Raw genomic sequence first — 24,233 nt, forward strand, 5'->3', positions numbered from 1 at the left:
AGGCCTCCACACTAGTTTAATGTAATGATATCTTTCTGTTGATAAAACATGTTTTGCCTTAAACTGTTACTCTGACACAACGTTCTCCTCATGTGTTGCAAATGTTGAGCTTGTGGTCGTCACAATCCCACACAACATATACCAGCAAAGTACAAGTTGTGTGGTCACGCAGGGCACATCACAGTGCACTCTTCCAGTCCGAGAAATAAATCCAATTTGTTGCCTGTGCCGGCTGCTAATGATAGTAAACCCATCGGGAGGGAAATCAATGCTCAAAATATAAGATCTGCATTATGCAGCACTGCAGCGCTCAATAGGAAAACAAGCGATATTGTATCAAACTGAAGTGTAACCTTCATTCTCTGAGCAGAAAAATTAGTGTTGCCTCATCCCTGAGAAGGGGAGAGGGATTTGTTGAGGCGAGGCCTCATGTCCTCTGCTCTGCAGATAGAATCTTCCTCATATCTCTGGACCCAGTCCATTCCTCTGGTCTGTGATAAATAGTGAGGGATTGGCTAGTACACATTCTGTGGGTTCAATTTCAGTGACATGGCGGCTTATCATTTGATTTTATTTGTACATAAAGCTTTCAGAGACTTGATTTTATCTTACACTTGAGCTGTTCTCTACCTCTAACACTGTTCCCAGGATTACATTTTTATGTTCATCGTCGCTGGGAGACCTCAAACAAGACACCACAGGTGATGTGTAAGAATTTTGAGTTTTTGAAATTGGAATATTCTGTATATATGTTAGTACTATAATCACCTTGTGGGATTTCTGACCACTGGTAATGTTTTGCAGTATTTTTTATTACATCAGCCCAGGAGGTTATGTTATTATTGCTGTCAGGATTATGCAAAAATACTTTCTTTCTCCTCAATCCTGCTACCAGTTTCAAGCAGTTCTGGTGAGCACCAGTTGGCGATGATGTGTGACAAAGACAGAAAAGGGCAAACAGAGATGAAAATAAAGGGATTTATAATATTTGCTCTACTGTTTGCCAACAGCTTTGCTTTATGAGTAGAACATAACTCATCACTCATACAGTGATGCACACAATACATAACACAGCAAAATAAATGACTTATAACAGCTTACTAAGTATTTTGTGATGCAACTGCATCATTATTTTGACTTAAAAAAATACTTTCATAAAGACGTTTTTCTCAGAGCTTGAAAATGCATTTCATGGGGAAAATGCAGAGTGAATGCTAAGTTGGTAAATTGACGGTGCATGATGTCACCAATCTAGAAGCTTTAGATAGACAGATTATGAAATCCAAAAATTGCTGAAAAAGTTCAAATGAAAAGTACAATAGAAATATGCTTAATGTTTGGTGGAACTAAGTAGGAGTTAGTTAAGCTGTCTTTATTTGAACATTCAAACATACATTTGAACATGGGGGGAGTAGTTTGTCCCGTGATCCAGTGGAGGGCGCTCACTATAAGTTTGACCTTTTGATCTTTGACCTCCCACTGGACCTATCTGTAAGGTTAGCCACTTCTTTTATGAACTGTTTTGTCTTTGCCATGAAAATGGGGGACATTAAGCAAAGCTGTCCTGAGCAAAAACAACAGGAAACCAAACGGCTGAATCAGCTTTCATACAAACTAATCGATCAGGTGAAATTTGCTATTTTTCACCTCAGCAATCAGTTTCTTAAATCACCAGTCATTTCAAAGTTTTATCTGCCTGGAAAGCAAAGATTGCCTCACTGCCATTTATCACACAACCTGCACCTAAACAGGTTTCTATAGGCAGCCTTCCTTAAATCACTGCCTCATCTGCAGTGACTTCATTCAGGCAGAAAACAACTAAAAGTCAACACCCTGCTGTTTGTGTCATGAATAATAATGAAAATAAGAAATATCAGGGCCCTTGTGAAAGTACAGCACAATAGGTTTAAGCTGGATTGTCTATGGAAAGGGTCAATTCAGCAAACAGAGACTAAGCAGTGAAAATCCATCCTTCTTTCATCCTGCTATTTGTATGTGAGAGCTGTCGGCAGTGTGGAGGAAAGACGGGAGGTTTAAAACCGCAGCGAGGAGAGTCTTTGCCTGGAGAAAGTTACTTTGGAAACAGTCAGGGTCACTCACACTTCTGTTCACCTTCTTAAGATGGACACAGTGGATGAAATGTGCCGTTCAGACAGATGTCCTTGAACACTGAGAATAAAGTTTTGTTCAAGAACATATTTTTTCTCATAATGACAAGACGCAGAACAAAGGACACCTTGTTTTGCGTCATAAAGAACTATTCATTCGAACCTTGGATATGCTGTTTGTTTTTCTTTCACTTTTCCTTCCACAGTAAAAAGCGTCTGAGTGGCACTGATGTGATCGTTTTTTTCTCTGAGATATATATGAATCTCAGCTGCACTAAAGCAAGTGTATGTACATGTATCACACCTTACGCTGACTATCATAAGTCTGAGCACTTGTGAAACTAAATTCTCCAAATTATCAGCTTGCAGTTTTAACTTCAAGGAGTAAACCTGTCAGGCTCAGCTCAAATTTAGTTGAAATTCATTTTAAGACAATACTGAGTAAACATAATGAAATGCCCATTTTCTCTTAAGATGAACTTCAGATCTCGGGATAAGATGTTTTTAAATATTTGCAGATATTCTTCTCTCTAATCTCAAACATGCACACACTACAAGATTTGAAATAAATGGCACATCACACACTACAGGATATTTTTCAATATCATGAGGAAGAAGATGCCGACAAAAAAAGCATGATGGAGACGTGTTGTACAACATCTTGCTCGGTCAAAAAGGTTACAGTGATATAAAATGAAAGCAGAAGAAATTAGTCTGGGTGATAAAATGGTTGAGGAGACATACCTTTAACAACTCAGCTGTCCACTGAACTCATACTGTAGCTTGTCTCGCCATTTAAAAAGCTCAAACTATTCTCTCTCTTAGGTTTTGCTCAAAGTAGAGATTTAATAATCCTGGTTTTTAACTCTTTAATATCAAACATGTTTGATAATTATTGGGGCATAATTAAGAAAAAACATAATATAAAAAGGATAAAATAGTAAAATTCTAAAACAAAGTCTGAATATTAAAAGAATAAAGTTGTAACTTAATGTGAATTTCATAGTGTATTTGGACTATCTCATAATATTGTGACTTTATTCTTCTAATACTATGTCTTTATTCTCAAAAGCAGATTTTAATTGGCACTTTGTGAATCAAGCAATACATTTCATTTTCTCCAAAGTGCAGTGTCCTGCTGATTTTAACAATGGCTATACAGTGGTAATATGTCTATGCCGCTAGCGTGGTTTCAAACATGTCAACGCTCCCTGATAAAAGCTAATTAATCATCTGAACCAAGGCTTGATTGACAGCAAAAACATCACCACACAGAATATTTTCGTCTTGCCATCCACTTATATCCCTGTTTTTGTCCTTTGCCATAAAGGACACAGACGTGGCAACGACGGGTCAATGTTGCCAGCAGCCATATGCAGATGACTGTGCACAGGCAGCTGTGGCCTCTAGATACGGTGCACTGCACTTCTGCTGCTGCTGCCAACGCAATGTACCTCATATTCTGCCTCTGCCTATACACTACCGCAGTTTTTAAATCCACCCCCACCTCTTTTTTTTCTTACCTTCACGGTTCACACATGTATTGCTTGGGGAGGTTTTTGCTGCTGGGAATATCCAATTAATTGGGTAGAAGGGGTCAACTTCTATATTAATACTGCCTCTTACAGAAACACGCCCACCACAGCTGGCTCTAGATGAGTATATGTTTGAGTAAATGACTGTTTGGTAACATCACTGTAGCCTCATAGAAGGAGGCTGCAGGTGGCTTTGTCTTGAGGCTCTACAAGAACTGAGGGACCTAATATACCACATTATGGTTTCTTTCATACAGGGATGTTTCTATGTTTGCCTGCTCATCCCTGCTCCTAGTAGCTTCTGCCCAAAAACCTTTAAGATGCCATTGTCCAAGCTTATAAAACTATAAAACTGCCATGAGTGATAAAAATTTCCTTTGAGGTCCTCTACCTGGCAGACGTAGGCAGGGACGGTGTCGGAGAGAGACGAACCGGGGGTTGGGGGGAGGGGGGAGAGGAGAGAGAAGGGAATCAAAGGCAGAGGGGTGGAGAAGTGACATGGACAGAAGTCAAGAGGAAGGAAAAGGCAAGAGACAAAGGGCATAGACAGGCAGCTGCAGGTTGTTGGGTTGTGTTTGAGGCCAACTGAGTTCTGTCAGTAACAAGTACATACACATCAGCTGAGAACCGGTGTCATACTGAGATGAATGAAGGTGCAGAACTAGTCAAAGGCAGAAGGACCTCTGTGACGTCAGCTGCAGAATAACATCCTGAAACGAAGATGCTAAGTATCAGCTGGTGACCATGAACCTTCATTCAGACTTCATATTCAGAGACAGTCTTTAGGTCAACCATTGAGAAACTACCCTAAGATTCCACTTTGACTTGAAAGAACATTTACTCAAGTACTCTTGTCAAGTACACTTACATGTGAGGTAACTTTATTTGTGTGTATCTGTTCAAGCTTTTTACACTTCAACTACATTTCACAGGGGATACTTATTTGATGGTTACTAAATGGATTACAAATTGAGTATCTTTACCTTTGCTACTTTAAGCACATTTTCTTGTACTCAAGAACACTCAGAGTAAATGACGCAGATGTACATTAGAGAAACCTCACTTAACTCAGTGTTGCTCGGTTAACAAAAGGGTGAGGGTCACTTACAGCCATTAAACGAACATGTGGTATGGCTATTAACAGATGGTCCAAGTTATCTGGCCCAATCACAAGGCCCATCCTACAAACACGGCATTCTCCCACACTATGACTAATGCAGACTGCTGATTCCAAAAACAAAAAAAGAGGCTGAAATGCAGAGCACAGCGCAAGGTGAGGTGAATAGATGCTTATGGTGGCACAGAGAGAGACTAAGGAGGGTAGACAAGTGGAATGACTTATTCAGGGGGGAAGTGGGCAGCAAGAAACATGAAATTAGCACAAATAGATTATGTGTCAACTAGAGGCAGGCCTAAGAGCAAGCCAAGCACTATGGTGGGAGAGGGAGCGGGGAGAAAAAGCAGATTGACTTCTTGTTTGTTCCTCCCTTAGGGGAGAGCCGATAGAGCCATCACTCACCAAACTGCTGATCTGTAGTTGAAACAGCTGTATCCAAAGCACACATGCACTAAAGTACACAGCAATTAGAATACACTAATAGCGTGACCCCTGCACCGTGGGACAGATGAAGTGTCTAATCTCCTACATATGGTATATTTTGTACGCCTCAGATAAGAGCTCCCCTTTATCACACTTGTGAATATTATTGATTTGTACTCGTGTGGACTTGATCCAAATATCTAAAGAGTAGCGGCAGCGCTTCAGTGCTTAAAATTCATCCCCAGTGTTAGTGTAATGTGTTGCGCTGCATTTGGCACAACCTCCCAAATACACAGTCCTCTTATTGCAGTTACGCAGTGTAATGTGCCAAATGGATAAATAAATACACATCTGATCGCTACGGATGGATTTCACCTCAGCTTTAGTCAATACTTCAATCAGTTTTCACATACAATTCATTGGTTTTGGAAGACTGATCTCAATCCATACAGTGGTTCACCGATGGAAACATTTTCCCCGATGTAACATCCAGATTCACAGATTAAGTGAGGACTCTATGCGCATTGGGATGTTAATGGAAGCACTACAGAGGTAGAGCTTTTCAGTCCTCTAACATCAAAAATTAGCAGAATCAATGCAGCAGGAGATAAATAGCAGAGAAGTCTAATTTCTTGAAAATATATTATCCACCATGCAACTTGGTGGCCGACAGTTCGGCAGTCGCAGGCTGGGGTATGTAATGCCTGTGCACCCTGGAGCCATCTTCAGGGGGCGGTCTGGTAAGCTTGCTTCTTTCTAACTCCACACCTTTAGTGTACCTCACTTTTCAAAACAGTCTTCAAACACAACTGATGCTATTCAGCTGATCAGTTTTGACGCAGCTCTGGAGACGCTGAAGGCTTCATACTGTGTAACACTCCCCAAATGGCTTTGATGCATAAAGGCAGTTTGTTTAATGAGCCGCATCCTGCTGCTGATAAACGTCCATCTCCAGTCCAGGGTCAGTTGGACACAATTTATCATCATGTCCACTTCAAATGAGAGGATTATAACTTATGTGTGATTCAACTCAAACATATTTACAATGTCAGTAAAACATTAATATATAAATATTTGTTTCCGAAGCACACACTGATAAATGAGATAGATTCAATGAGTTTAATCCATTGATGGTGAGTTTGAGAGACACGGTTGAGTGCAGAAACTCAACCTTGAAACCTGAAAATAAATGAATCATTTTTTAAGGACTGTCTTCATTGTGTGTGATCAAAAGAAGAGGGGAGGGTCTAACTCACAACTGCAATATTTACTTCCACAAATTCTCGGATTTCAAGGCCTAAAGAAAAAAGGCAAGACTGTTCCTCACCCAAATGAGTTTTGAAAATGGAAAGTTATGCTGTATGTGAGCTCAAGCATATAGTAGCAGTCCCAATGAAACAATTAAAACCAGACCAAGAGTATTATCACAAGATGTGGGGGTTTATTGTCAGTATGGGGATTCAGAGTCAATGAGGTAGCTTTTTTCTGTGAGGCCAGAATCTAGACCAGAGGAAAAAGGTCTACCAACTGATTCTCCCCCTCCCCTGTCTACCCTGCAGTCAAAGGGATTGTGAATCCTTGAGATTGTTTCTGTTCTTCCCTGATAATGTCCTGCGGCATATATATATCCTTTGGAAATTGAATCACAAATTGCGCTGCTGTAAACTGTCGAAAACAAACTTTTCCTTTCCCTATCCTCTGTTTTCTGCACCCAAACAGGTAAGAACAAGCTAGACATTTTGTTCACGATATGGGGTGTACATTTTTATTAATGCACTGACAGCAGGAGATGGGGTTGGAAATATTCCACAAATAGAAATAAGTAGAATCTGTTGCCAGATTCAGAGCTAGTTTACAACTTCAGTCAACAAAAGAGCTTTTCTGGTTCATTTTGGCAATTACAAAGTGCCAAAAGTCCCACCTAGAGTTCTCGCAATTGTTTTTTTTGTTTTGTGGTGGGTAGTGTATTTGCATATGAAAGGTGTTTATCCCTCAAATAGCTGTACAGGTTTGGTGTGGCGCTGGGTCTTCTCTTATAATTCAAGGACCCAGAAACGACCCTACTCTGCAGAGGAAAAACTGACAACAACAGGAAGTAGGGGACCAGAGCCCAAAAGGAAGAAAACCAGAACGTGTCATAATGAGATCTTTTAGCCTGAATCTTCTCCAACTTTAATTACACTGTATTGATCACAAGGTGGGAGGAAGAATAGGGGGGGAGGAGGAGAAAAGGGGGAGTGACAGTTGGTGAAATTGCTGGTTGTGGTTACAGTAAAGCACAGGAAAAAACAGAGGCGGAGCAATTATGCCAAAGTCATACAGTCGATAATTAGAAAATCTTCCCAACTCTCCACGCTTTCTCTCTCCACAAACCCATTTAGCCTGGCTGCTACAATGGAACAGTGAGCGTGTCAGATTCATTAAAGTCAGCGTGCAGTATGCACTGTTCACATCCATCTCACAGCTCCATGCTTGGTTTGATTTGAAATTCTTTGCATTGATTTTTTTCCCCCCAGCGACTTTGGTCCAGGCCTTCCCTGTAATCAAGCACAATGGAATGGTCATGCATGACACTTCTGGCTTCCCTGTAACAACTTTAGCCGCATGTAACAGATGCAAAGACGACCACTTCTGCAGAGTTGTGCTCCTTCCCTCTCTATCTTTTCTAGGTTGACCTACTTCAGCAAAGAGCTTACGTTCCTTTCCTTGTTTCCCACACTGTTGTGGCAAGAAAAAGAAAACCTCCTACTGTATTTCCCACCACATCCCCCCTCGCTCCTGATCCGGGCCAATGACGGCCGAGTCCAGCGCAATGAAATATGCCAGATTCAACCTCACTGCCCCTGCAAAATCGCTCCCACCGAGTCTCACAGAACTGTATTCTGGGGGTTAAGGAGCTTATGTCTTGTATACGATGCATGGAGAAAGGGACTGAGCAGTGATTTGCCATGGGAGGGAGGGGGAAGGAGAGTGAAGCCTCTCTGTGTAGAGTGTATCTCATTATGGCTGAACTGTGTGTTACCTTTGGTAAACAGTGGGGAACATTTCTCAGGCGAGCGTCACTCTAAACGCAGCGGGCTGGTAAACGACCGCGGCCCGATGGTGGCGCACAGCCATTGCTCAAATCTACAGCCCCACAGGGATGTATGAGTGCGGTCATGATTAGTCAGATAGAATAAATAATCTGCGCTTATGACAGGCCCTTCATTTCAGCGGGTGTTGAATGGATGTCCAATACAGCTCTTTTGTGTTAGTAAATTCCCTCCAGTTATTTTTGCTCAATGACCTTCTCAATCACGAGAAAAGTCAAAAATTCAATTTTCGGAGCGAGACATTTATTATCATAGCCCCATTGTTCAAGGGCACCTGCAGTAAGACTTAATTTTAATGTGTATATATATATATATATATATATATATATATATAACATTAGGGAAATCAGAAAATCAGGGGTTCATTAACCCATTTGGATTGGATGCAACATATATACCTTTAAGACTGGATGCTATTTACATGCTTCTCCCTTTAGAACCAATAAAACGTGTGTCATATGAAATACATCTTGGTTCTCTGTAGCACAAACAGGGACATTGGTAATTCTGTCAGCTTTTCAGAAATCCTAGTGTTTTAAATGGTTGTTTTAGAGTGCGTTTTATAAGTAAGTGAAGTTTCAAAGCATTTGACAATATGTACATAGCAAACATGTTATTACAGCACCACTGTTTATTAGCCAGTGTAGCATTTTTTACCTGATGCTCACTCTCTTATTCAGCTGAGTGACCTTTGATTTATTCTTCCACACTGGTTACAACAATTCATGTTTGCTGCAGATGAGCAGCATAGTAGTGATGTTTCTATTTCTTCTTCCCAAGCCAAGGCCTGGCATCCCGGCTTCAACACCTCTACTCTCATCCTCATATTGTTGTGACGTTCCGCCACTCTGCACCCCTGCACTGCGACCCTCTCATGTGTGAAGAGCAAAACAAGAGTAATTAAATCTTCATTCCTTCACCCCATACAACCATATTCACATCTGTTAAATTGAAAAACCACACAGTGTAAAACAGATCCACTTGAGCGTATGCCCCTGTGGCTCTCGTAGTATTTTTCGAGAAGCGAGGTAAGCTTTCATGGGCCTCTCCCCTAACAGCACAATGGCATCTTGTTCTCATGTTGCATGACCCTGTGTGGATTCTGTAAATCAAACACTAATTACAACGTGCAGTGACCTGCCGTATGAAATGCTATGCCTAATGTCTTTTACAGGCTAGAAGACAGCTGAATGAATTTGACGTCAAAATGTAGAGTGCTTCAGCAAGCTTGGTTAATTAAGACATGCTGACAGCTGATGAACTCTGCACATCATTATGGATCCGCTGCCTAATTGGAAAGAATGGTAACGGTAAACGCATTTTTCTCCTACTACTGTGTGGCTGTACTGTCGCTGCAGTAACACCACAGGAAAACTGCTGAAGTGTCAGCCTATAGAGTTATCATTACATCCATGGATGGACTAATCTGTTAAGACACCCAAGGGCCAAAAGTGTCTTGTTTGGGCGTTAATGATCCCACTTAAGTTGATTGGTGAAAATTCCCCTTGCAAATTTTCCATTAATCCAGTGACAAGAACCAATTGGCAAGCACCCTCAGGACCTCTGAGAGCTCGAGGCAGTGAACAGTCCATTTTAACCATTTGGAAAGACGTGAACAGATAAATGAAGGTCTTACCTTCCCTGCACTTTGATGTCAGAGATGGCATAGAAGTATCTGGACAGGTTGTTCTCATCCACCATCGTAGCTCCTGTGGCAGGCCGGAGCAGGCGGATTCTCAGGTCCGTGATGGTAAAGAAGTCCCTCAGGTTCTTGGTCGTGTCCAGTTGGCCGTAAAGCGATGCCATGTTGTGGAGCCGGGGCCCAGCGAACAGCGCAAAACGGTCCTTGATCTCAAAGCGTACAGTTTTGTCATTCTTCCACACATAACCTCGCGAGTAGTCCTCAGTGCAGATGATGTCCAGCAGGGTGTGCTGGGTCAAGTCCTGCACCGTCTTGGGCTCCATGGTGAAGGCATCAAGGCAGTCAGTGGCATAGAACTGGTAGGGCTGCCAGGTTCGGCCATAATCCAGCGACTTTTCAAGGACCATCTGTTCGGGCCGGCCTGACTCAAAGGTGAGGACGATGTCATCAGTCAGCTCGATGGTCTTGTTCCAAGAGAGCGTGAGGTTGACCAGGAGGGCCTTTGGGTACTTCTTCCAGGATGTGGACTGCCAGAAGGTGGTGGGGTTGCGGCCCTCGATGTCAAACATGAGCTCTGGAGGGTGGGCGAGCTCGTCAGTGCTGGCATCACATTCATTATTACACATGTAAGGATTCTCCTGAAAAAAAAACAAGAAAGGAAGTAAGGAAAAGTTAGTTTTGGTGAGCAGTAACAATAAATTAAGTCATTTTAAAAGCAGATTAGCATGGCACCATATCTCTCATTTACTTTCATGCATTTTCTCTTTGTCAAAACAAAATTTGACTTGTGTTTTTTTTTTTTCTTGCTTGAAAGAGGTCTGCCCAAAAACATCTGTCCGATTTACCACAAATCATTACGAGGCGATGTTCGCTCCTTCCTCCCTGGGGACTCGATCTAGCTGCCAGGGGGAGGAGGCACTCCTCCACAAGGACCTTTCAAGTGCTACAAGCTCCAATTTATCAGGACAAGATAATCCACTACTTGATTAGGTGGGAGATGTCACCCTGTGCCGGTGTGTGTGTGTGTGTGTTTGTGTGTGTGTGTGTGTCAGTGTGTGTGTTGAAGTGGTGCTAGGGAAACAGGGAGAGGAGCCGGGCCTCTGATGTAAGACAGTCTAATGAAGCGGTGAGGCAGAGATCGAGTAAATTCGAGGGAGAGACAGCTTCATTCGGGCTCATAAGCTTTTCAAGTTTTTCCACGTCCTCCAAGGCAAGGTGACAATGAAACAAGGCTCTGTCAGGCTTTCTGACTGCTGGAGGGCCCCATTAATATCCTGTCTGGACCATCCCCCACAGGCGTCTCCCAGTACTGGACAGCAGCGGCTGGGAGGAGAAAACGGGAAGGAGGAAGAAGGCAGCTGAAAATTCCACCTGGGTTTTCGTGTACCATCTCGTGGCGGGAGGTTAGGTGTGCTACTTACTGCAGCATCTGGTGCACGGTGTATCCACAGACAGATGTGTAATATCTCATATGCGACAGTTATGCCTGCTTCGGGGGTGTGGAGAGTCTCTAAAAACACACTTGGCATGCAGGATGGCTGACTGTGTTGCTGCAGTTTCAGCACGCATTCCTCGAGGGAGACCTAAAACTGTATTTCACAGACAGTAGAGGGCTCTGCCTGAATGGAACTAGATTTATTTCTGTCCCTTTAATTATTGGTAATTATTCTGTATGTTTAGTGCATAACACTAACTGAGGAGCAGCAGAAAAAACAGACATTCAATTTTGAACTGAGTAAGTGTGCTTAAAATGTTATTAAGTATTGTTGGAGAGATTTATAATTTAATTAAAACTGCCTCAAATGACCCAATGTTCTATTTTTTGAGAAGGAGGAGATGATTCATTTCCAAACATTCTGTCTCTTCTTGTGTAATATTTGCTTCACTCTCTGTATCACTCACTATATAAACAGAGGTGGATTAGTCCTTTAAAGTCCTCCACCCAAACACTATTAACACTTAAAGTAATCCAACAGAATGCCACCTGTTTGGGTTACATTATGAGAGATATTATTGGATTTGTATTACTGATATTTATATATATATACATATATACATATGTTGCATTGTAATACTTTTTAAATATCTTTATTCACTGTGGGGTACATTAATCTTTTTTATTTCATATTTGTGTAATTCACATATTTCTGCAAAAAACTATTACGCAAATGTGAAAATGTGATGGAGTTGAAGAATAAAATAGCAGCAAATGGAAGTGTTCAAAGAACCTTGCAATTCGGTATTGTACAATTTCAACAAAGTATAGCAGGTAATGTTCCAGCAAAGTGGGGAAGCATTTACCCACAGTGCACCAGTGTGACCGTCCCAAAAAGTGCTTCTGTAAACAAGATAATAAATCTTAGTACGTCTCTATGTGAGAAACTGTATCATGTCTGTGGTGAAACCTTTTGTACCTTTGTGTCTAAATCAGGGAGATCCAATGATGCAGCTATCACTGCAACACACACACACACACACACACACACACACACACACACACACACACACACACACACACACACACAAAGTGCTGCCCTCACCAGCACATCTCTGTAATCAGACAAAGATGTATCCCTATCGATCCCTGCGGCTGGGGCGCTGAAAATCTGCTGTGTGTAGCACCTGGCAACCTTAGCCAGTTGTCCGGAGCTGCCCCCGAACACACAGGTTAAAAAGCTTTCATTACTGTCTCCTCCGCTTCTCGCCTAATGACAAAATACTGCCTTTATGAAGATCAATAACCTCACCGGTCAGCCCAGAGGAGAAAAGGAGATGAAATGCTGAGTATACGGCCTCATGAAACTGAGATTTTCCTGTTTTACTGTGGGGGCAGTGCTGAGGGCTGACGGTTTGACACACATTAAAATCACTGACAGCACCCGGCACGGCAATTACAGCATGACAAATGTTGTTTCTATTAATCCTAGTGTGATGAGAAGTGACCAGGATGAGGAGGGGGTTACAGGGCTGAGGTTGCAAGAGCTGATGGGTCACGCTAAATCGGCGTTAATAGAGATGCTGACAACACACCCAAAACACACCATGGCTTAATCCCATTATTAGCATTGTGAGAGAGAGATGTGTCCATGTGCACCAGCATGTTATGTGTTTGTGTGTGGGTGGATTTCACAAATCATCAGGAAGCTGCTCTAAATTCCTGTGGCGTTGTCCCCTTTATTGTCAAAGTGTTCAGGCTAATTTTACCTGCTGGTGAGAGAGAGGAATAAAAAAATCAACAATGCAGCAACAAATAGCCGTAATCCACCGATATCTGTAGCGTTTAGGTCACAGGGAAGTGTTGAAACAATGTGTCAGAGCTCCGAGGCAATTTTGCTCTCAAACATGTAAATCAAGGAATCACTACAGCTGCAGTTGTGTGATCTTTGATTGTGCCTCTGTGACGGCCCCATGTTACTGATCATTTATCAGTCAAGCTCCTCTGCTGCACTATTTTTTAACAAAGAAACTGAACTTCATCAACCATGAAATTCTCATGTTTTTATGATTTATTACTCCACTTGAATATGTGAATAAAACTGTTCATCCCAGGCAAAAAAACGCACTGAATGTTTTCTTATTGTGGCTCTTTGTTCAACATGACAAGGAGTTTCACCCTTACAAAAAACTCTGAATAAAAATCTGTGTTTTGGGGAGGGGTTTCTCTCTTTGATACCAAAGCAGCGGTCACAGTTGAGCTCCATATACTGTACTTATACAGCAGAAGTGTGGAGCAGATAAGTTACTGATGTTATGACTGTGCCTAGTTTTAAAATAAGATATGACCGAGGCGGCTGACAGCCTTGGCCCTATCACACCGTAACCGCTGATGGAGGATGAGACTTGGGGGAATATAAATTTCCTGACTGCCGACAAGCCATCGAGATAGATGGGCCCCCACAAATCAAACCCATCAGCTTGTGTGACAGATGTCTTGGACTTGTAACCCAGATAGTGAACAGAACCGCCCTGCATCTTTGTCCTCCTTCTACCTTTCCCTCTTCTCTTTCTTTAGTTCTTATCCTAAAACATTTCATTTCAAAAGGGATCAGACAAGATACATTAGAAGAAATTCATGTATACATGTGATTTGATATTGGAAACTAATACTTTTTATTATTTTGTATGTATATTTGTATGCAGTGTTTTTATAACTGCAGAGAAAATCTTAAATAAAAGTGTTTGTCCACATTAAGACTGTTTCAAATGCCAAGACTCAACCCATCTGATATATTCATCTGTTCCTATCACACTTTGAGCCTCAGGGCCTCTCATACACTTCTGCTGTGCAGATCTGCCATTATCTATAGTACAAAAAAGGTGAGATTGAATCTTAATTTAAATTAACAGTTTCATGACAACATCTACATGCCAGATGATTCCTCTGGTTTTAAAACTGTGCTGTGCCTACTGTGTTACTGAGTATCACATTAAGTATTGCAGTAGAGCCAAGGAGGGTGCAAGTTGTGAGAGTGATGAGATCCTGAGAGAAGAGGCCCATGGGTGACATGATATGAAACATATAAAACCAGGGCCCAGAATAAACATCCAGAAATAAATGGAAATAAACATTTATTGTTAGAATTATTCCAAAGAAAACTCTGGTTCCAACTGTGTGTGAACATTTCATTGCATCAACAGTGTGGATTCCTGCCCAGAAATACACCATCTGTTTTCTTACATCCATTTCTCTGCCATGTTTCCACCTCTTTATTCAGCAAGGTGTGTGTGTTTGTGTGTAGGATGGAGGTGGGGGTTAAAGCTATCCCTGCTGCATTAATGAGACCTTGTGTTCCACGATAGATTTCTTCACCTCGAGCCAGTGCCTTGATTGAAGCAGTGCTCTCTCAATTTCAAAACCTCTCTCTCTCCCTCCCCCTCTTTCTCTCTTTCCAGTCTTGCCAACACCTTCACTGGACCCCCTCTACCGCTCTCTCTTTCTCTCTCCCGCTCCCATGGTGATGGGTGGAGCAGACAGAGAGAGGGGCTTAACCTGGACGTGGAAGGAATATTGGATGCCAGTGTGACAGATTACAGTGGTAATAGACACACAGGCCAAATCCTCACAAGGATTACAATCATATTTTCATATGGCTCAGGGTCGGCCGGAGGTCGAGCAGCCTGGACCATGGTCAACAAGGTAACAGGGGACCACACACACCAGGTTCTATTGCCAGTTGTGTCTGAGTCAGGTAGGGTTAGCATATATTTTCAAAGATTTTGAAAAAATATTTAAACAACTAATTACCTTTAGTTCAAACAGATTAAAGGAGAGGACACGGTGTGATAATTATTGGATAAAAAAAAAGGTTTAGTGTTGAACAGAGATTATGAGTTTTACAATAAATAATAATTTCTGATCAATCGATAATTATCAGCTGATAATCAGGAGGCATTTTCACTGCTATACTAGCTGCTAACAATGCAAGCCAAAAAAAATGATCGGTATCGATATGATCAGTGCATCATTAGTTCTCAGATCTGTACAATATATTCATAACGGGAGCCAGCAGCTATAGCTTAGTGAAGCATTAAAACTGGACACAGGGGCACTGCTAGCCTGCCTCTGTCAAACTATAGCAACCAGCACCTGGACATGTACTGTCTGTCACAGATTATATTAAAAACTAATGAATAATATGGACTTCCGAAACTGCCACACACCCACAAATACACCCCTTTAAATGTGCATTGATGCTCCACCCGCTCTCAGCTTGAAGTGGACCGTGGTCTGACAACTCGCAGTCCAACAACTCACAGTCCAACACATAATTTATGCCATTTAGTGGCACCACGGGGGAAATCCAACTATGGTCTAAAGGCAGCGAGCTGCACCGTTCAGCCACCTTAAGCACCGCAGTGTGGGCCGTCCAGTCGACCGAGGGGAGGTTATGAGGCGCGACAATGTGTAAATGTTCTTGTGTTGCGATCGTCGTGATCACTGGCGAAGATTTAGAAGATTCATGAGCCCTAAAACAATAGCGAGGAAAGCCTTCAGTACCCAGCGTCTGCGCATTGGTGGAATATAAAAACAATTTTATATTCCATTATCTTTTATGTGGCAAGCCCCAACGGGTGCCACTGTGATACGGTCTGGAGGACAGGACGATATCCCCTGCTTAGGAGATGGTATATTTGCGAGAGCAGGGCGAGTACACACATCAAGAGTTACAGCCAAAGTTGTTTGATGGCTGTAAGTATTCTTTTAACACAGGCAGTTAACTTGACAGAATAATGGTACAGTACAATCGCAGTTAAATTTGAGTTAAGGACACTTGTTCACGCAGCACAAAACATACATCCACTGCATCATTATCTAGACAATCATTGTTTTTGAAGGGAAAAGTAAGTTGTGTTTCATGAAAAGACATTAGACCCTCCCTCACCGATATGGATTTCTTGAGGCTGATGCCGATATCAATATTAGGGAGTAAAAATTTCCAATACTGATATATATATATATACACACATAAACATATCGATATATACTGTACATACATATAATAAAAAACAGGGGATTGGCAGGGATTCTTGTTATCAACGTTTTCAAACCTCGGATAGAGAAATGAAATTGAGTCTTTTCCCATTTTAACTATGAATCTTTCTATAAAAAACTATAAATGAAGAAAAACAAATGCATCCAACAATGCAATTCTGAACCATCTGTAACAGTGTTGCAGTCGTAGTTGCACTAATATTTATTTCTTTTGTCTAATGCCAGAAAACGGCATCAACCATTCGTCCATTCTGCCAAATGTTTCGACTTGTCTGGTACATTATCTTATTATATTTTTTTATGTTTTCTATGTTGGCTACACTGCTGCTTTACCAAATCAGGAACGGATCACTGTTATTTTCTACCATCGTCCCGACAAGTGCCATTTATCTTTTATGAAGTCGTCATTCTACAATGAGCCGATACACCAGGGTATAATCGATCCGCTGGCTGTTGCAGAGCTACATCTCTCAATCAAAGTGTCCCATCGGATAACTGGAAGACTTTGGCATTTTTCACTGCACATTAAGACCGGCCTGTGGTCACGATCACCCCTGATCTTTCAGCTGAGAAATCCCTCAGGAGCTGACATCATGATGCTCTCATTGCCGCTCCTTCCTCCCCCACACACACATATCATCTCTCCATCGGCTAGTATTTTTAATGGTATTTAATGCCACAGATCCTGTGTAGCAGCTCTCCAGAGACACATTCATCAGTGTCACCTTGACCAAGCTAAGAGGCAAACATCAACAGCAAGAAGCGTCTCCTACATGGATACAAACCTAAACCTCCTGCAGGGATGACACTACCTCCACTCCTAACACCTCCAACAGGCATAAAAGGTGGATATAAACAGCAGTTGTGATTTTATAACAGTCTATATAGAGCTATTTTTATTCCAACAAATATTTTTAACCTTTATTGACTGTATTGATGGAAGGGTTGCTGCCTGGTCAACTACTTTGGTCCAGACTTAAATACTGAACATCAACCCCTACTCAAATGAATAGCAATAATATTCTGTGCAGAAATGCTCCAGAGGATAAATCATAATCGTTTAAATAGTCCCCTTATTTCAATCTAGCGCCACCAACAGGTGTAATGTTTAATTTATCCAGTGCAAAATTTCCACAGATATTTAAACAGAGACACCATTTCTCCTCTCAGGGGCAAATCCAGGAGAAGGGCCAGGGGGCCACTGGCTCCAGCTGAAATCTGATTGGCCCCTGAAGTTCTCCTGTTCCACACTAAAATTCCAAACAATACATTCGGATTTGTATGAATACATTTTATTTACTAAGCTTTATTGAAGAACACAATGTGCTGTACAAGCCAGGTTTTCAAAATACATACATTATGTACATACATTCATGTCTCCGGACGGCCTTGATGTTCCCTCTCTTTTCCATCTAGCCTCATCAGGCTGAAATTTTAATTTAATCCTTCTTATTTTAACCAGTATTTAGATCCCTCGCTCTGAAAATGGCTGCTCCACGTCTCAAGTCAATCGACAGATACAAGTTTTTGGAAATTTGCCACAGTTTTTATTGTAAAAATGAGCAGTAATGAAAATAAATATGATGAGGAGTAATCAGGTTTTATCTGGTGCGCTGCCACTGACATACAAGCGGAGCAGCATCGTTTCCATCACGTGCTTTTTCCTCTGAGAGCTCTTACAGTCATTTAAGTGCCATCACATTTTACTCGTGGTGAAGCCTTTTCAATCAAGCTCCCGTCATCAAGCTTCACCCCTCATTAGTGGCCCAACAGAGCGCTGCAAGTACACGAGTACAGAATCTACTCCTGTAAATGAGCCCTTCTGTGACTTGGTCTGCAGCGACCAGGGCATGGGGGGAATTTAGCAACCTATTATTATCTCAAAGGGGTCTACACAGGAGCTAAGAGGAGTGGAAATGTAAAAAAAATATAAAAATAAAGAAAATTCTGGATTTAAAGGATTTCTATTTCTTTTACTCCAGTCTTTAGGGCCTCTTATTTTATTTTATTTTTTAAACATCTGAGCTTTTAAGAGATGATTAAAATCAATAGTGTGCTAAAGCTTGGTGTTCCCTGTGTAGATATTTAACTGAGCGCAGCATAGTTGGGATTCAGCTCCAGGCCTCTCTGTCAGATCACTGAAGGTCTATTTAGTCATTCTACAGGGAGACTTTCTTCTTTTCCTTTTTCCCCCTTTATTCTTCTTCCTCTGTCTCCTTCGCTCCCTACATTTTTCCTTTCTGTTTCCACTGAATCTGAGAAAATGATTGGCAGACGACTCCTGGGAAAAAAGAGCGCAGGCCTTTTCCTCTCTTTGAGCTCACGACACTCAAACACACATTTTAAAGGCAAGTTGCACAAAAAGCTGAATATAAATAAGGACACACACACAGGAATTGACTTAGCACTATTCCTATGACAGCTTAGTATATTTACAAAAATTAATGAAACTCTTAAACCTTTCTTTTATTTTTAAAAAGGCTTCATACCACGTATCAGCAGCAGCTGTAACCACAGAGTACTATTTTGTCCCTCGCAGTCACAACTTCAAACTTTTCTTAAGTGGTATCAGTGTGAAAAATTATTTTAGTTTAAGATACAGAAAAAAATACTCACCAATACAAAGACAGTCATCAAAAAAAACCATGAATGACAAATCAAAATATGAAATATAAAACTCTCCAACTTCATGTACCCACCAGGTCCACAACCATCTGACTGTCAGTCTGTTTGTATGTGGAACGCCTATCATCATCGTATCAGTTTCACACTTGCATGTCTATTGTAAATTGCCCAAGAACGTGCAGTGTCGATTTTGGTGCGATTTGGACACAATATATTGTCAATATCAATACAATTTGAATAAACATGTAACCAGCGCTCTGTAGCAGTCAATGGGAGCAAGGAAGTAGTTGGCAACTGGGTTAACGATGCCAGATAATATTGATGATTTGATTATTCAATTTTACCATATCGGACCGACACAGACATTTATTTAGGGGTGCTGACCTCCGTCTGCTATTTATGAAGATTGTGCCGACGGTTAACAGACCTCTAAATTAGTTGACATGTAATGTATGAGAAAGTAACCAGAGGAGCCAATAGTTCAAACTAATATGAAAGCCACACACATGAATGGTCATGAAGCAACATCAGCTTTATCTCATGGAAAAAATTGACTTGAAAAATCTTTACTGCAGATAAACCAGGTAGGATGTGCATTAAGTTTTCTAACTTCACTATGCACCATACACTGTTCATAAAAATAACGTCCAGCACACAAATAATGAAAACTGACAGTATATTGTAGAACTGTTTGAGTAAGACTCACTAATGACAATAAATAATTCTATAGCTCCGGAGCATCAACACAGGTGAAGAGAACATTTCTGCACCACCGGCATCAATGAACCACATTGTGATGCACATTGTCGTGTCTTAAAACAACTCTCTTCCTCTTCATAACCTGTCAAGCTTGGCCTCGGTTCGTAAAATCAAAACCGATAAAAGGATCTGGCTGTGACAGTCTGCAGCCAGCAACAGTGAATCACAAGTAGATCCACTTGATTCCAACCACAATAACTTCAAGTTTCCGTTGCCATCGTAATCACAACCCTTCAAAAAAGGGAGTCAAGGGTTCTCCACCAGCTGATTGTGAGCTCTTGATGAGACGCCATTATATGAGATGAGAGGAAAGTGAGGGCTGGGGTGAAAAAAAGAAAAAAAAAGAAAAAGAAATGGAAATCAAAAAACTTTAACAGGGCTTGAGGGAGATACTGCAATAATCAACTCTGCTCTGCTGAAATTATAGATGAATTAAGCACTCTGTTAGTGATTAATTAAACCAAGAGATTCAAACTAATGAGACCACACAGCGCTGTGTGTGTGTGTATGCTGCGGAAACACACCGGTTTGGGGCTGCAACCCACTTTAAAGCAGGATTAGAGGCAGTAGTTGATCTTGTGATCGCTGCACACAGGCTGTGCTCATAAGTAGCCAAAAGATTAAAGCTTAAAATAGCTGAAATAACAGGCGATGTGCCAGATAGACAGAGGAGAACCCGGTTTGTTTGTACCCACAAAATAAGTTTTGAAAAGTTTATTAAAGTAAGATTTCACATCATAAAAGGCAGAAGCACCTGGAGCCTCTTATCGTTCATGTGTGGAATTATACACAGAGAATCTGATTCATCACTTTCCTCTTCTAGAGCCACGACACCAACAGTCCCCTGGTTTTAAAGCTGCAATCACAGGTTAAACCCTAATGCTACTTCAGCCATGTACACATATATAATGAACCATAAAGATTTTTATTTGGAAAACAAGGTAATGATTAACTGAGTCAATTAATGCCATAAAATGTTTCTTTAGTCTTTCTAGTAGCAAATCACTGTGCTCACATTGTGGGAGATTCAGAAGTCATTAATGAAGAGCTGCTGTTTGTTAGCATTATCTTTTAATTAAAAACCTAATTTGTAATTTATGAATTACACTGGAATGGCACTGTGCCCCAAATCATATAAAAAAAAAAATATATATACAGGTATATACAAAGTAAAATTTGGTTGTGCTGAATTTATCTTTAACACTGGTGATCCGCAGCTACTCTGTACCACCCACACGTCCAATCACCCCAAGCCGGAGCTGGATGTCTCTACCTGTGACTGACAACAATAAGTAGTGAAACCGGGGCTGCAGCGTCTGTGTTTGGAGCCCCACCAACAACATCTTAAACTCGCCAAGCAGAAAAAGATCTCTCTCTTACTCCTGTGTCTCTCTCTCTCCACCCCCTCCTCCTTTTTTCCTCTCCCTAAAGTTGATTTCATCTGACGTGACAGTTGTGGAAGCCACGGGCGGAGGTGTTACAATGCTTTGTCACTGCGCTAAACATGGCAGGAAGCGAACGCCTCGACAGCTCTTGGATGCGGCATGGGAAATTGGCGTCAATGCTCTGCTTCGCCACCGCCTGTTTGACTTCAGCCTTTATCTCTCATTTCAACTACACCGGCAAACTGCTCCGTGCCTACCCTGTTCTGCTGGCCTAGTTTTGAGAATGAATGTGCTGGCGGGGAAGCGGTGGCGAGGGGGAAAAAAGGGAGAGGTGAGGCGAGCGCCGGGTGCTGAAGGGAAATATGTATGGCTTCAATGATGCATAGAAGAGTAAACACAGTTCACTGTTTGGTTAAACACACCTATTGCATGTTTCGGTGCATCTACAAACGAGACACATTATCAGAAGTGCTGAGCAGTGCAGAGCAAATAACAGCAGCTTTTTATGACGCAACAGGGATCAACAATGTCAATAGCACTCAAACAGGCGTTTGATTTCAGCGTAAATAAGGCATCAGTGGAGCGGAGGTGGAAAAAATAAAGTTAATGCATACCACTGCGGAGTATCAAACTTCCCCCTTTCCTCTGACTCAACAGCATTAGGCGGCTGTAATTCAGTCTTCCTTATAGATCTAATCTCTGTAGCATTATCAGCCCACTGCCTGGATTTGAAAACATATCTAACGCCTGAGTGTGTGTGTGTGTGTGTGTGTGTGTGTGTGTGTGTGTGTGTGTGTGTGTGGTGATGCTTTAGGGTAAAAGAATGCACCGATTTGTTAGTTTTGACCTGTGACCAACTGTCGGATAGAGATAAACAGTGACTTCCCACTTTTATAATGGCTCTAGTTCAGAAAGAAAATGTATCATTAATTTTCTACATTGTCATTTTGACAAAAAAAGAGTTTTAAGATGGGGATCAGGCCGACCGGCAGCAAGATAAATAATGAAGACAAAACATTTGATTCACAGCAAAGAAAAAAAAAAAAAAAAAACTTTCAGTGTGCCTCTTTAATATTGTAGGAATTTTCACCCCTTTGTACTTTCTTTTCCTCATCTCTAAATTAAACACAGCACATTAGAAAGGGAAATCACTGCTGTTCCATTAAATATAAAGTAACATGGAACAAGCCGATTGGTAGTAAACAGGATTTTTACGTTTGTGGGACATCCCTATTACATCCGGGGATTGTGGGTAGTGTTCTCCTTGACATCAGAAATAACAAGTTTTTCTTAAAATGCAGTTGATGTCATTCCAAATTGGTGCTTATACAGAAGTATTGTATTATATGTTGCTTGCTCTGGAAGAGCAGAGACGAGCAAAGCCACAGGTTATATGCAATTCAAAACGAAACATTCCATTACCTTGAAGAAAACTGGAGATATATTGGAAACATTTGTGATACTTTAAGTACACAAGTCAACAAAACATAACATAGACCTGGTAGTTTTTAGGCATTTTGATGAACATATTGCACTTTCTATCTTGAACTATCAAATACAGCTGAAATGTTTTGGTGTCTGTATAGTTTTGGCAATTGAGGGCAGATTGGCATTGTGGAGGCTGTCAACTATTACAAAGCCCAGACACTGACTCATAGGTACATTTCTTTTTTTTCTCTCTTCTTCTACTTCGTCTGAAAGTTTCTCAGGTTTCCAGGAATTTTGATTGAGTCTTTCTTGTCTTTTAGCAATTAGTGAGACAAAATAGGTAAATGGAACATTCATTGATAATTCATTTAATAAATTGGGTTGTTATGTTACTCTAATCTACAAAATGAAGCCCGATGGCTGCATGCTTGCACAGACACACACAGTGATGAGCTTTCATTTCACTGGCTCTACACTGTGTGTGTGTGTGTGTGTGTGTGTGTGTCTGCCTGGAGTTCCAGACTCAAACCCTCGGAGAGAGTCTGTTGGCAGAGAGACAGAACAGCTTTGCCAAACCCCCCTCCAGTTTTAACTTCTTAATGGGAATATGGAATCAAATTCACCTGAATTAATAAACCTCCTAAATATCAATAAACCCTGAAAGCAGAGTGTGGTGCTGTGTTGAAATTGAACATAATTGAGAGTGTGAGTGTCAATTTCACTTCAAACAGCTTGTTACAGTCGGAAGTTCACAGTGGCAGCTGTTAACGGTAACAGCACTGTCTTTCAATAGGAATCTGGTTCACTTGAGTGAACTGAGTGGTTGAGTTTGTTTCGAGATTTTCATGTTATCGGTGAATGTGAAAACTGTCAAACATATGTGACACCATTTTTGCAAATTGGTCACATAGTGTTTTATGTATTATCTATTTTCTACATGAAGAAACTCGCATGAAATTCTACATGAAGTTGTAATTGATAAGAAATGCGTAATTCGAAGAGAATAATAGGGAAAAAATATTTTTTGAGGAGCTATGCAGCAAGGAGAACTGCAGGGACCATGGCCAGCAAGAAGAACCATAGTTTACAACTTAGGTCTTAAGTCTTGAACCAGTCTCTGGTTGAATTTCCTCTTTGAATTTCACGCAGATGTCCAACACTACCAAACATTTCCATCTGTGAAACTTATACTAAATATGCTCTACATTCCTCATTGAACCACAGACGACAGGATGAAACTCTGATATTCCCTCATAAAATGACACATTATCAAAATTGTGACTTTGTTCTTATGTACTCTCAAAATCTCAAAATTCAACATGGTCCTTTTACTCCATCGCAATTTGCCATTATGGAGGCTGAAGCTTTGTAGGCTTAACAACAGTGTAATACCGTTTCATCATCATGATATAAAGGTAAAGTTTAGGAGAGGTTTTGGAATTTGATGAAAGTGGAGTTTCTCCCAAAGCTTTCTTTATGAGAAGGTGAGAATCTCTGAGTGCATGTTTGTTGCCCTCTGACCTGTGGGTGTGAGTACTGCAGAAGAACATAAAAGCAGCCATGTAACACAGAGTGCATTTTCATGTGTGACGAATAAAGGCTATGGTGCATAGATGGTGCATTACC

At 41.1% G+C, this 24,233-nt stretch overlaps 1 protein-coding gene across 7 annotated transcripts in view; it reads right to left on the bottom strand.

Moving 5' to 3' along the window:
* The window catches only part of ntng1a (netrin g1a), a 249,908-nt gene that overhangs the window by 43,931 nt on the left and 181,744 nt on the right, over positions 1 to 24,233 (bottom strand). For all 7 annotated transcript variants that reach the window (XM_069512898.1, XM_069512897.1, XM_069512896.1 and 4 more), the window contains one exon: positions 9,912 to 10,555. In XM_069512898.1, coding sequence (XP_069368999.1) covers positions 9,912 to 10,555 — 644 coding nt within the window. The remainder of the gene's footprint in view (positions 1 to 9,911; positions 10,556 to 24,233) is intronic.

This window comes from Paralichthys olivaceus, chromosome 17, assembly GCF_024713975.1.
Source record: "Paralichthys olivaceus isolate ysfri-2021 chromosome 17, ASM2471397v2, whole genome shotgun sequence".
Taxonomy (NCBI): Eukaryota; Metazoa; Chordata; class Actinopteri; order Pleuronectiformes; family Paralichthyidae; genus Paralichthys; species Paralichthys olivaceus.